This window comes from Microplitis mediator, chromosome 8 (assembly GCF_029852145.1).
Source record: "Microplitis mediator isolate UGA2020A chromosome 8, iyMicMedi2.1, whole genome shotgun sequence".
NCBI lineage: Eukaryota > Metazoa > Arthropoda > Insecta > Hymenoptera > Braconidae > Microplitis > Microplitis mediator.
In genome coordinates, this window is record NC_079976.1 from 12,850,947 (window position 1) to 12,863,694 (window position 12,748).

General features: G+C 32.1%; 2 protein-coding genes across 3 annotated transcripts in view; one reads left to right on the forward strand and one right to left on the reverse strand.

Annotated features, from left to right (window-relative positions):
• Positions 1-6,750, forward strand: part of LOC130673268 (cyclin-K) — a 35,619-nt gene extending 28,869 nt beyond the window's left edge. The window contains exon 7 of one of the 2 annotated variants that reach the window (XM_057478233.1): positions 6,235-6,750. In XM_057478233.1, coding sequence (XP_057334216.1) covers positions 6,235-6,641 — 407 coding nt within the window. In that variant the 3' untranslated portion in view covers positions 6,642-6,750. Of the gene's footprint in view, positions 1-6,231 lie in introns of both variants that reach the window. The other variant, XM_057478231.1, reaches the window with a different exon arrangement.
• Positions 6,751-7,616: 866 nt separating this feature from the next.
• LOC130673790 (RNA polymerase II elongation factor Ell-like) overlaps positions 7,617-12,748 on the reverse strand; it is a 143,368-nt gene continuing 138,236 nt past the window's right edge. The window contains exon 10 of the mRNA XM_057479002.1: positions 7,617-7,664. Coding sequence (XP_057334985.1) covers positions 7,632-7,664 — 33 coding nt within the window. The 3' untranslated portion in view covers positions 7,617-7,631. The remainder of the gene's footprint in view (positions 7,665-12,748) is intronic.

Below are 12,748 nucleotides of genomic sequence, written 5' to 3' on the forward strand. Positions count from 1 at the left end.
AAATGATCGAAAATTTAAATTATTATTTTCCGATTGAATCTGATTGAAATATTTCAATCAGATTCAATCAGAAAATAAAAAAAATTTTTTTCCGATTGAATCCGATTGAAAGTCAATCGAAGACCCCGAACGCTCCCGAACATTTCTGATTGAAAATTCGTTTCCGATTGAAACTGATAGAATTCTGATTGAGTTTCAATCAAATTCAATCGGATTCAATCGGAGTTTTTAATCAGAATCCAATCGCCTCTGTTTGACCATCGGAAGCTTTTTTAATTACTTTCTCTCTCAATACAAAGATAATTGTTTCATACTTGTTATATTTACATATGAATGTGTAATATGTATTTTTATATTTTGTTCTTATACATTATTTGTGTTTTCAGCAATGATTTTACCAAAAAGTACTAAAATCTTGGATAAAACAGCGATTTTTCAAATTTTGAGATGTTTAATTGGATTTATCTCGAAAACTACTAGCTATACGATAATGGCTTACATAACTTCTTTTGTAGGAAATCAAATTCCCTACAAAAAAAGTTCTGTACAATTTTGTCATAAAGTTAATGGTTTGTGAGTAATATAAAAGAAACCATGAAATTTGAGAAAAAATTGGCTTTAAGATTTTTTACCAGTAAGGTCGGTTAGAAAACATAAATTAGCTACAAGTACTTTCAAAGAGGATCGATTCCTCTGTGATTTTCACCTAGGGTCAATCAAATATCTTTAAATGCCGTAAAGCTATAGATAATGGAAAAAATAAAATTAAAAGGTCCTAGAGGTATAAGCATGGTAAATTTGCCCCCGAAAGGTATCGGCTTGATACTGCGGGGATTTTTAGGTACTAATAAGATATTAAGATCCTGAGAGTTTCAGCTTTTGAAACCAATCGGTCTTCGGGAAAAAACCAAATATGTAAAAATCAGATAAAACGAATATTCTCAGAGACTATTTTATCAATTGACTTATACTCGGGATATGTTTTGGGGGTCGATAGTAGCTCCTCGGAAAAAAATTGGGAGCTTGATCGGTCGACAACAACCTCGAAAAAAATGACTTTTTAGTTTTAATTTCGACTTTTCACGATGTTACGGTTCTGGTACAATTATAAAATAATTTTTTTTGGATTCCTCATCCAATTTCCTATAGACTTAAGTGCTTTTAAAATTTTTTAAAAAGGTACGCCATATAGAAAAAAAAAATAAAAACCACTTTTTAAGCAAATATTTACTTTATTTACATGTTTAAAGTGTGAATCATTATTTTTCTAGTTTGTATATGTTCTTGAATGTTATTTGCAAAAATAATCTCTGCATCAGCAGTTAAATTTTGTCATATCATATAATATCAACTAAAATATTATAAACAATACACATATAAAACAGGAAATAGATTTTAGTTTGTAAATTATAAATACATAACAACAAATGAAAGATATACTTGAGGAAAAAAATGTATAATCATATTTTATCAGTCTTCATCACTATCCTCTTCAATCACAGGTGAAATACTGTCTCTATCAAATAATTTGCTAAGTATTTCAGCAGACCTTAAAATCTTTGTTAAATATCTCCCGTGTGATAAATAGTAAACAACAGCAGCAACATGAGAGCAACATCCAATTGTTCTCAGACCATTTGCACACTCACAACTATGCCTCAATATGCTTTTTGGACTAGTAGCATTTTTTTATACTCAATAAAACATCTAGAAACCTTTCTATTAATGTGTCTGGATTGAACTCGAATTTTGAGTATATTTGACTGTTCTTTCACATATTGAATAGTGAGATTACCTGTTTCATCAAGCATTTCTGCTAAATAGGAAACAGCCTGTTTCAATTGATAGGAACCAGTGAAAAAAATACGTAGATTATTTTCTGTCATTTCTGGAAAGTCTTCAAGAGTTTCAGATGAAATTGTTTGAAACGGCAATTTTTTTCGCTGCCAGCCATTTTTTTGAACGTCTTCAGCTAACGTATTTACTACATTATTTTGCGATTTCATAGTTTCGATGACTTCATCCAAAAACTCTGAGTCGGAAGTAAGACGCTTACTATACATATTGAAACAGGCTGTTTCCTATTTAGCAGAAATGCTTGATGAAACAGGTAATCTCACTATTCAATATGTGAAAAAACAGTCAAATATACTCAAAATTCAAGTTCAATCCAGACACATTAATAGAAAGGTTTAAAGATGTTTTATTGAGTATAAAAAAATGCTACTAGTCCAAAAAGCATATTGAGGCATAGTTGTGAGTGTGCAAATGGTCTGAGAACAATTGGATGTTGCTCTCATGTTGCTGCTGTTGTTTACTATTTATCACACGGGAGATATTTAACAAAGATTTTAAGGTCTGCTAAAATACTTAGCAAATTATTTGATAGAGACAGTATTTCACCTGTGATTGAAGAGGATAGTGATGAAGACTGATAAAATATGATTATACATTTTTTTCCTCAAGTATATCTTTCATTTGTTATTATGTATTTATTAGAGTGGTCCAAAAAAAAAAGTTTTTTGGCTATTATTCCAAAAGCTTCTCTAAGGTATAAAAAAAATCCCTCCAAAGCGCAGCTTGATATCGCAATTCTTCAAGAAGCTCAATACATTTATATTTTCCCATTTAAATAACACGTAAAATTTTTTTTTTACGATTTCATCCGGTAAAACGACGAAAAAAAATTTTTTCTGTATTTTCCATCAATCATCCTTGTAGAAAATTTAATTCTCTACAAAAAAGTATTGACATAGTTTTTTCGTAATCTTAAAGGTTAAAAACTTATTGAGCTTTAAGGACTCGTTACTAAGTAAATTTGAAGGAAGATAGTTTTAGAGCAACTCTTAAATGGAATTGACACTATTACTAGATAATTTATTTAATTTTTATAGATTTGAAATAATTTTCAACTTTTTGAAAACTTTTTTGGTGACTGCATGTATTTATTTCGAAATTAATCAAACTCTAAACTGTTTATAATAATTAAATAATTCAATTATCGTTTATATAATTATGAATAATTTTTCTTATTACAATTTGGAAATTTTTTCCTATGATCAGCAACTATTTGTAACAGATATTGTTTCTGTTCTTCATCTTTTGTCCCAAATTCATTATATTTTTCAATTAAAGCTAGTACTTGCGGATGAATACTGAATTTAATTGTCTTCATATCTAATTGAATTTTCTTTTATTGCGAATATTTAAAGCTCAATAACTTTTTACCCGTTAGGATTACGAAAAAACGAATTCAATACTTTTTTGTAGAGAATTAAATTTCCTACAAGAATAATTGATTAAAAATTCCGAGAAAAATTTTTTCGTAGTTTTACTGAATGAAAACGTAAAAAGAAATTTTTTACATGTTATTTAAATGGGAAAATATAAATGTATTGAGCTTCTTGAAGAATTGAGATATCAAGCTGCGCTTTGGAGGAAATTTTTTTTATACTTAAGAAAAGCTTTTGAGATAATAGCTCTTGAATAAAAAATAAAAAATGTTTTTTTTGGACCACTCTATTATTTATAATTTACAACTTAAATCTATTTCCTGTTTTATATGTGTATAATGTTTATAATATTTTAGTTGATACTATATGATATGACAAAATTTAACTGCTGATGCAGAGATTATTTTTGCAAATAACATTCAAGAACATATACAAACTAGAAAAATAATGATTCACACTTTAAACATGTAAATAAAGTAAATATTTGCTTAAAAAGTGGTTTTTATTTTTTTTTTCTATATGGCGTACCTTTTTAAAAAATTTTAAAAGCACTTAAGTCTATAGGAAATTGGATGAGGAATCCAAAAAAAATTATTTCATAATTGTACCAGAACCGTAACATCGTGAAAAGTCGAAATTAAAACTAAAAAGTCATTTTTTTCGAGGTTGTTGTCGACCGATTAAGCTCCCAATTTTTTTCCGAGGAGCTACTATCGACCCCCAAAACATGTCCCGAGTATAAGTCAATCGATAAAATAGTTTCTGAGAATATTCATTTTATCTGATTTTTACATATTTGGTTTTTTCCCGAAGACCGATTGGTTTCAAAAGCTGAAACTCTCAGGATCTTAATATCTTATTAGTACCTAAAAATCCCCGCAGTATCAAGCCGATACCTTTCGGGGGCAAATTCACCATTCTTATACCCCTAGGGCCTTTACGTGTTAATCAAATGGGAAAATTTCAAATTCATTTAGCGAGTACTTAAAATTAAAATTAAGAGCTCATCTTTGGTGAGAATTTTTTTTTCAATGTGTACAATGATATTTTGACATGGGACTTGGAAAAAAAAATAGTCATCTCAAACGAAGCACCCTAATGGATAATATATATATATATATATATATATATATATATATATATATATATATATATATATATATATATATATATATATATATATATAAGATTATATTAAATTATATATGATTATATATAAAAAAAATTTCCTCGGAATAGTATCATATATGAATATATATAATTATATATGGAGCTACATATGACTTTCTTCGTTTAGATATTGCATTATATATTATCATACTTAATCATATATAATTGTCTATAATTCTATATGGATATATCCCCCATGGAAATAAAATATATAAAAAATATATTTCATGATGTATGTGAAACATATGTGGCATATAAATAAAGTGTATACAATTTATAATTAAAATATATGTGAAGTATACGCACATGTATTTCACATATATTTTACATATAAAATAAATATATTTCAAATACATAACTTTTGGCCGTTTTTCGTATATAAAAAATATATTTTTTATATAGTCAAAATGTATATCACATATATTGTATTTGTACAGGAAATACCTATGATGAAATGTAATCGACATGTATGTATAATATATATTAAATATATTTTCGTTATTTAGGCAGATCTTTGGTGTTCGGGTGAGGGGGGGGGGGGATCGGAGCAAACAATTAATGACTAAAAAATCCAAATGGTTCAGGCTGGAGTACCGAGGGATCTAGATGTCAGATTGTTCGATGATGGAAGGGTTCAGATATTTTTGTGGGGGAAGGGGAGCAGAAAAATTATAACTAAAAAATCCAAATGGTTCAGGCTGGAGTACCGAGGGATCTAGATGTCAGATTGTCCGATGATAGAATGGCTCAGATCTTTTTGTAGGGGGTGGGGGGGAGCAGAAAAATGATAATTAAAAAATCCAAATGGTTCAGGCTGGAGTACCGAGGGATCTAGATGTCAGATTGTCCGATGATAGAATGGCTCAGATCTTTTTGTAGGGGGTGGGGGGAGCAGAAAAATAATAACTAAAAAATCCAACTGGTTCAGGCTGGAGTACCGAGGGATCTAGATGTCAGATTGTTCGATGATGGACGGGCTCAGATATCTTTCTGCTCCGTCCCTCTCCCCCTCACCCACAAAAATATCTGAGCACTTCCATCATCGAACAGTCTGACAGATAGATCCCTCCGTACTCCAGCATGAACCAGTTGGATTTTATAGTCATTTTTCTGCTCCCCCCTCCCCCTATAAAAAAATCTGTGGCCTTCCATCATCGAACAATCTGACAGCTCGATCCCTCGGTACTCCAGCCTGAACCGGTTAGATTTTATAGTTATAATTTTTCTGCTCCAACCTCCCCTTCCCCCACAAAAATATCTGAGCCCTTCCATCATCGAACAATCTGACATCTAGATCCCTCGGTACTCCAGCCTGAACCATTTGGATTTTTTAGTCATTAATTGTTTGCTCCGATCCCCCCCCCCCCCCTCACCCGAACACCAAAGATCTGCCTAAATAACGAAAATATATTTAATATATATTATACATACATGTCGATTACATTTCATCATAGGTATTTCCTGTACAAATACAATATATGTGATATACATTTTGACTATATAAAAAATATATTTTTTATATACGAAAAACGGCCAAAAGTTATGTATTTGAAATATATTTATTTTATATGTAAAATATATGTGAAATACATGTGCGTATACTTCACATATATTTTAATTATAAATTGTATACACTTTATTTATATGCCACATATGTTTCACATACATCATGAAATATATTTTTTATATATTTTATTTCCATGGGGGTATATACAAGATTATATACAATTATATATGATCATATATAGTTATATATAATTATGTATGATTACATACAAAAATTTGTTCTCGGGATAAATAATATGAATTATTATTTATTTATGAATAGCAGGAACGCCGATAAAAATTCAAAAAATTGAGACAACGCCAATACCATCAAATGGTTGTTCCGCGTTGGAACCACCAGTACTGCAGACCGAAAATGTTGTTAAGCCAATAGAAATACCACCACCGCATTATGCTGCGTATCCACCGAACTTTGCACCTACGCCTGCGCCTTACTCAACTGTCTTTCCACCAGCAAATATATCCGTACCTCCACCTTCAGTGAATCCAATGAATCACATGGTGCCATCGATGCGACTAGCACCGCCAATTCGTCCAGCTCAGCCCCCACCAGCACCCGCTCCCCCATTCCAATCCTACGGCTACCCTACGAATGCCACTTACTTTCCGCCAGGTAATCCAGTACCCCCTCCTGGAAATCCTCCACGTGCATATTATCCACCTCCTTCATAAATTTATTCATTGTTTTGTACTATTTTTAAGAATTCATTCATTAAATAATGAACTGTTTATTGTGATTGATAATTATTTTAAACTTATTCAATAAATGTTTTCATCATAATATTCATTATTTTGTTAATAATTCCTTGGAAAAAAATGTATATCCTCAAAAATGTGTAAATCTGCACCAATTTCCCTGATAGCCAAGTTGGCGAGAAACTGACGTGAAACTACAGCCGCAACTGGACACCACGTTGCCCGCAAAAGTTGATAATTCCAAAGTTGATCGACACTTTCTGAGAAAGTTGGTGGCAAAAGTTGGAAATTCAATAAGTTGACGATAAGTTGCCTCCCATTTTCTCAGAAACCTGCATTCCAGTTGCGGCTCCATACTGACGTCAACTTTCTCAGAAAGTGGCGGTAACTTATAGCCAAAAGTTGCAAATGCTAAAGTTGTCGACAGCTTGTCGTTAAGTTGGTCGTAAACTAATGAATACCAACTTTTGTACGAGAAACCCTGGTTATCAGGGTTCTAAGAGAGGTAAGAAACTTTCGGTTGATAAGCAACCACCAGATGGTAAGTTCATAATTGTAAGAAGGACACTTTAATATATTTCACTTGCTAGTAGATAGAACCAGATATTTATTTAACAGTTAAACATTATTGAACCCGACAACTAATCGTATAATATGGACAGTTAATATTAAGTAATATAATAAGGGAAAGGGACAGAGTAGCTAAATGACGTCACGTTGGGTCCTCTCGGAGGGCCCCGTCGGAATGCCTCTTCTTCGTCAGCCTCAATGTCCATCTCACCCTTCTCTAGTGGGGGTGAGCCTTGTCACAGGCTGGGGGTAGCTCCTGACGTCAGAGGCTACAGGCCTCAAGATACCTATCGAGCAAAAGGCTCGATATTCAGGAACGAGTAGCTTACAGTCGGCCGTCCTGATGATGGTCGCGTCCTCGCGGCAAATAGTCAGTTGAAGCTCCAAGTGTTTTCATCACTGCGCCTCAACTCCGTTTTTACCTTTAATCTAGAAAATTCATTCATACCTTATTAGTATTATTTCAGTATAATTTATCATGCAATATCATGCTGCCACTTCTTCCGTCAAAACCGGATAAAACATTATCTGCATTCATAACATATAAATAAAACTCTATGTCAATAGAAATTATTTATAATTTGTGCTCCTAGTAAACATAACATGCGGATAGACAGCTGTGGGTGCAGCCCAACTGTCTTAATTTAATGTAACATGCTTAAGTCATAAGTGGCTACTCGACGTTTTCCGAGTAGCACCATGCGTTCGTCTTGCTGACCTTGGCAACGTTATCATGTTGCCAGATCATCAAAACTACAGTCACCCGAGCCACTACCAACCGGTGCAGGTCGTATCTCACGACGTTTCGCAACTCGAGATGACTGTCCGCCCTCAGAACCACCACCAACCAGTGTGGTCGGATCCATGACCCTTCGCAGTTCTGTCAGCCTCGGGCCTCGCAACTCGAACCACCACCAACCGGTGCAGGTCGTACTTTACGACTTTTCGCAGTTCGAGTGCCTTGTTACTCTCGTCAGAACCACCACCAACCAGTGCAGGTCACACAAAGTGTGACTTTTCGCAGTTCTTCCGATAGTTCAGCCTCTAGAGACGCAGTCCAAAAGGCTCGATATTCAGGAACGAGTAGCTTATATAATATACTTAGTGATGCGAGTCTGACCGGTCAGATCGTTTTCGAGCGTCACGTCATGTTCACAAGACCGTCAGTGGACCGTTCATAAAATGACGGACCGTCAAAATTGTGGCGACATCTTACAAACACCTTTATAATTTTAATATAAATAAAAATTTTGAAACCGCTATTTTTTTTTTAAATATCACGAGGTAAGAATACGGAGAGAAAAATAAATTTTTCAACATTTAAAAAAAAAGATCGCGTCCAATCATCTAGTTAATTGTGACTGACAAAATCCTTTATTAAACATTAATTTGTGATCAAATATTTAATGATGCTGCTGGTTAAAAATACGGATCGAAAAGAATTAAAAATTATGAAATTCGAATTCTTTTCAATAATTTCAATTCTTTTGTTTGTATATATAGATATACAGTTTGCATGGAGTGGCCGCTTCTCAATTCTTTTCAATCAGTATTTTAACCAGGGTGGTTAAAAATCATGTAACTCAATGTGACTAACCGGATTCATGACCAAGATCAAATTGGTGACTGAAAATTTAATGATAGTCACAATACATCTGTTGCTGTCCATATTGGTGACAAAAAATTTTTTGACAGTCCGAAATGACGGACTCTGATCGAAAAATTTGTGACGGTCATTTCGCATTCGAACAGGCTCATCATTTAGAATCGCCGGTCACAAGACCGTCAGCGGACCGTATTGTGACCGAAACTCTAAATCACCCTGGCGGTTTTGAATCACCCTGGAAACACCCTGGGAGTGGAAACACGGTGGAATCACGGTGGATCCAGGGTGGTTACACGGTGGGTTTGTGCCATTTTATCACCCTGATTCCACGGTGGTTACACGGTGTTTCCACGATGATTACACGGTGTACCCACCATGATTCCACGGTGATTACGCGGTGTACGTGGAATCACGGTGCACTCAGAGAAAAATTTAGTTAATGTAACTATAAAACTATAGTGCAATAACGCTTCAACCATTTAATCATAATTTCTACAACAATGATTTATGGTTATTATATCAATCGGAAAATAGTCAAGATAACTATTTTTTAGTACCACCCTAGTAGAAATGATATCGAGTTTTTAGCCAATAACTAGCCAGTTTAACTAGACTTAAACCAGTAACTGGCCAGTGTAATATCGAGTTTCTGTCAAGTAACTGGCCAGTTTTACTAGAGATCGAGCAAAACATGGCGGCTTCAGTGAAACTATCAATTTTGAATATTGAGGTTATCAAGGGTTATAAAAAATTGTCAAATAAAATAAAAATAATGTTAAATAAACGATATGACATAAACGTTTAATTTATATTTATTTATATTATGAAATAAATAACATCATTAGATTAATAGAATAACAACAATAAATCTGACAATAAAGTAATTATTTTTAATTGAAGAAAATTAAAAAGTATGTACTTTTACTAAAAATTGTTTATTGTCAATTTTTATACCTTTATTTTGAAAGTTATTAACTTCAATAATAAATTTATCAAAGTATTGAACAAGCTCTTTAGGTTTAGAGTGACCACAGTAAACTGCTACCACAAACGGTTTATAAATATCTGGAGTAAAAACAACTTTGCACAGAATAGGCCAAAAACCCACTGTACTCGATTTAAATAAATTCATTCCATCCATATTAAACTGTAAAAATATTAAGTTTTGTTTATGAACACTTGGATCGACAATTGCTGTGAGATAATCTTCAATATCGAAGTAAACAAATTCACCCATTGTAACTTTATCAACATCTGGCATTTTTTCAATTTCAAAAGATACACTACATTTATTTAAAAATGTTTTGCCGTTATTAGTAACTCAGGAAGAACTCCAGCTTGCAAAATTTTTAACAACTCGTCTAAATAACAATCTGCAATATTTGATTTCATCGCCCACAGTCGCAATTCATTTATTGTGTCAACTTTTTTTACCGCATCCATTTTGTAATATATTTTGTAAAATATTTCCACGTTAACACACACAAATTTTAATTAATTCACACTGTTTTTTAATATTTTTTAAAACAACGACGCGTACAGGTTAACAGAAAAAAATAAACAGACACACACACTAGTAAACGTACAGCCCTGTGGAAAAGGTCTTATAAAATCTCATAAAAAAAATTGGCTATGAGAAAACGATCAGTATTTGTCCACGAAAAATCTCAAAAATTCTTATACAATTATTTTCTCATAGATGGTGCATCAAAAAAAAATTTTTCTTAAAATTCTCATATAAATCATCAGAATCTATAAGAAACAGAAGCTGTAATATTGTTATTATAAGTATTTATAAGTTTTAGAAAAATGTAAAGTTTACAATTGAGTAGATTTTGGAAATGAATAAGATTGTATGAGACGATTTCTGAAGTAATCATACAAGATTTGATACTGATTAATCAATGTGATTACAGTAATTTTCCATATAGTAACGAAAAAATGTATGAGATTGATTAAGGTTTATATGCTTAATTATTGAATTTTTTAGCATGAATTCAAAAAGTTTTTATTATGTATACTCAAGAATATTTGTATGAGTATATATGCCGAAAATCCGTAGCAATCTATTCACGAAAAATCAACGAAATTGAGTCAGTTTATTTATTCATAAAAAATTACTCAAGTAAACATTAATATTAAATATTAAAGTCATGATGTATTATGGGAGATACTATAGTACAACCCAAACAGGTACTTGTTGGTTTGTCAAATGACAGAGGAGTACTCGAATAAAATCGTATTGAAATTTGGAATATAACACTTCTGAAATAAATGTCTTACCAGGGACACTACAAATCGTAGGCGCGATCTCGTGGCGAGCACCGAACTACTCCCGCTGCTGCTGCCTAGCACCGGTGACTTTCCCCTTCTCCATATCGATCTTTTCTCCCAAAAAATTTTTTCTCTTGGCTTAAGCAACTTTTGTTATTTTGGTCGGAGAATACAAAAATACTTGCGTAAAAAGAATAGTACTTGTTTCGAGAAATTTTATTCTGTTTAAACAAAAAAATGCAATATTGCTAGAGAAAAATAATGTATCTTGCACCAAAAAAAAAAATGGGGCAAGATACATTGCTGGGTTTGTAAAAAATCACATAAAAACTTATATTTTCACTCATCTCCGAACAGTTAAAATATTCAAAGCACAAGAAAAAGTGATAATATTAGTATTTCTGGTGTAAATTCTTGTAAAAAAAAAAATGAAGTTGAGCACTTATTTTTAAATGAATCTGATAAAATTAATATTTTATGTGAATGGAAATTATTTATAAAATCTCATAAGTACTCCATAGTATTTTATAAGTAATAGCCTTCTAAATAAAACTTACAAAAACTCATAAATCACATAGCTTTTAAATTAAAATTAAATCTTTCAAGTTTTTACAAGTTAATTCAATTTCAGATTTTCTTACTAATTCTCATAAAATTTTTATGAGAAAAAGGTCTGCATTTGTCCATGTGTTTCCTGATTCAGTCTCATAAAATTTCGAAGAAATACATGTTAAATATTTTCTCATAAAATATGACAAATATTTTATGATATTCAATAAGATATTATCTCCTAGGATAACTCTTACTAAAACTTATAAATTCTGAAAATTTCGTATAAAAAAATAATCTTATTGAGATTTTGTAAGTATTATAACATCGGAATTCGCCTGATCAATTCTTATTGAAAATACATCAGAATAAACTGTAAAAATCTTATAGAAGTGAAAGTACTTATTGAATCTCATTGTTACGTCCTGGAGTCGTGTCGGTTTGTGAGTTGCCGGCGCGAATTATTTGAATTGGACGTGACTGTAGATCTTCGGATACGGGGTAGTTCTCGAAAGCTCGAAATAACTTGGTCGTGATTTAAAGAATAAATATGTTTGATTTATTCATATAAAATAGAATAGTCGAAGAATTTGGATAAATATACACTTGGGTTTACAATTATTATGTGACAAATAACTTCGTGTCAAAAGAATAATATAATCGATTTAAACCGGGAGTTTACTTGCGTGTTATAAGCCGCACTATTATAATTTCTGGTTGATGTGAGAGTGTACGAGTGTGAGCTGAGCTGGTGATGCATTGGGCATCGGCTTTTTATATCTTTACATGAGCCAACACCCTTGAGAAAAGTGGGATAAGGTTTTAGGGCCTTATTCCCAAAAAGAGGGAGTTCGTTATCATCGTTCGACGCGGATGCTGTTGCGTCAGCAGTCGGACGATGTTTTTCAATGTTTTCACTTTTTCGTGGAAAAACTAATTTCACTTTTTATATTCTTTTAACAGTCATTATTTGTCGTACAATTATTCTTATCTATTTTTATTCATTAACATTCTTTTAGAGAAATTGTCGATGATGAATAAATATTATAATGCATTAAAAATATCTTATCTACTTGATCATTTT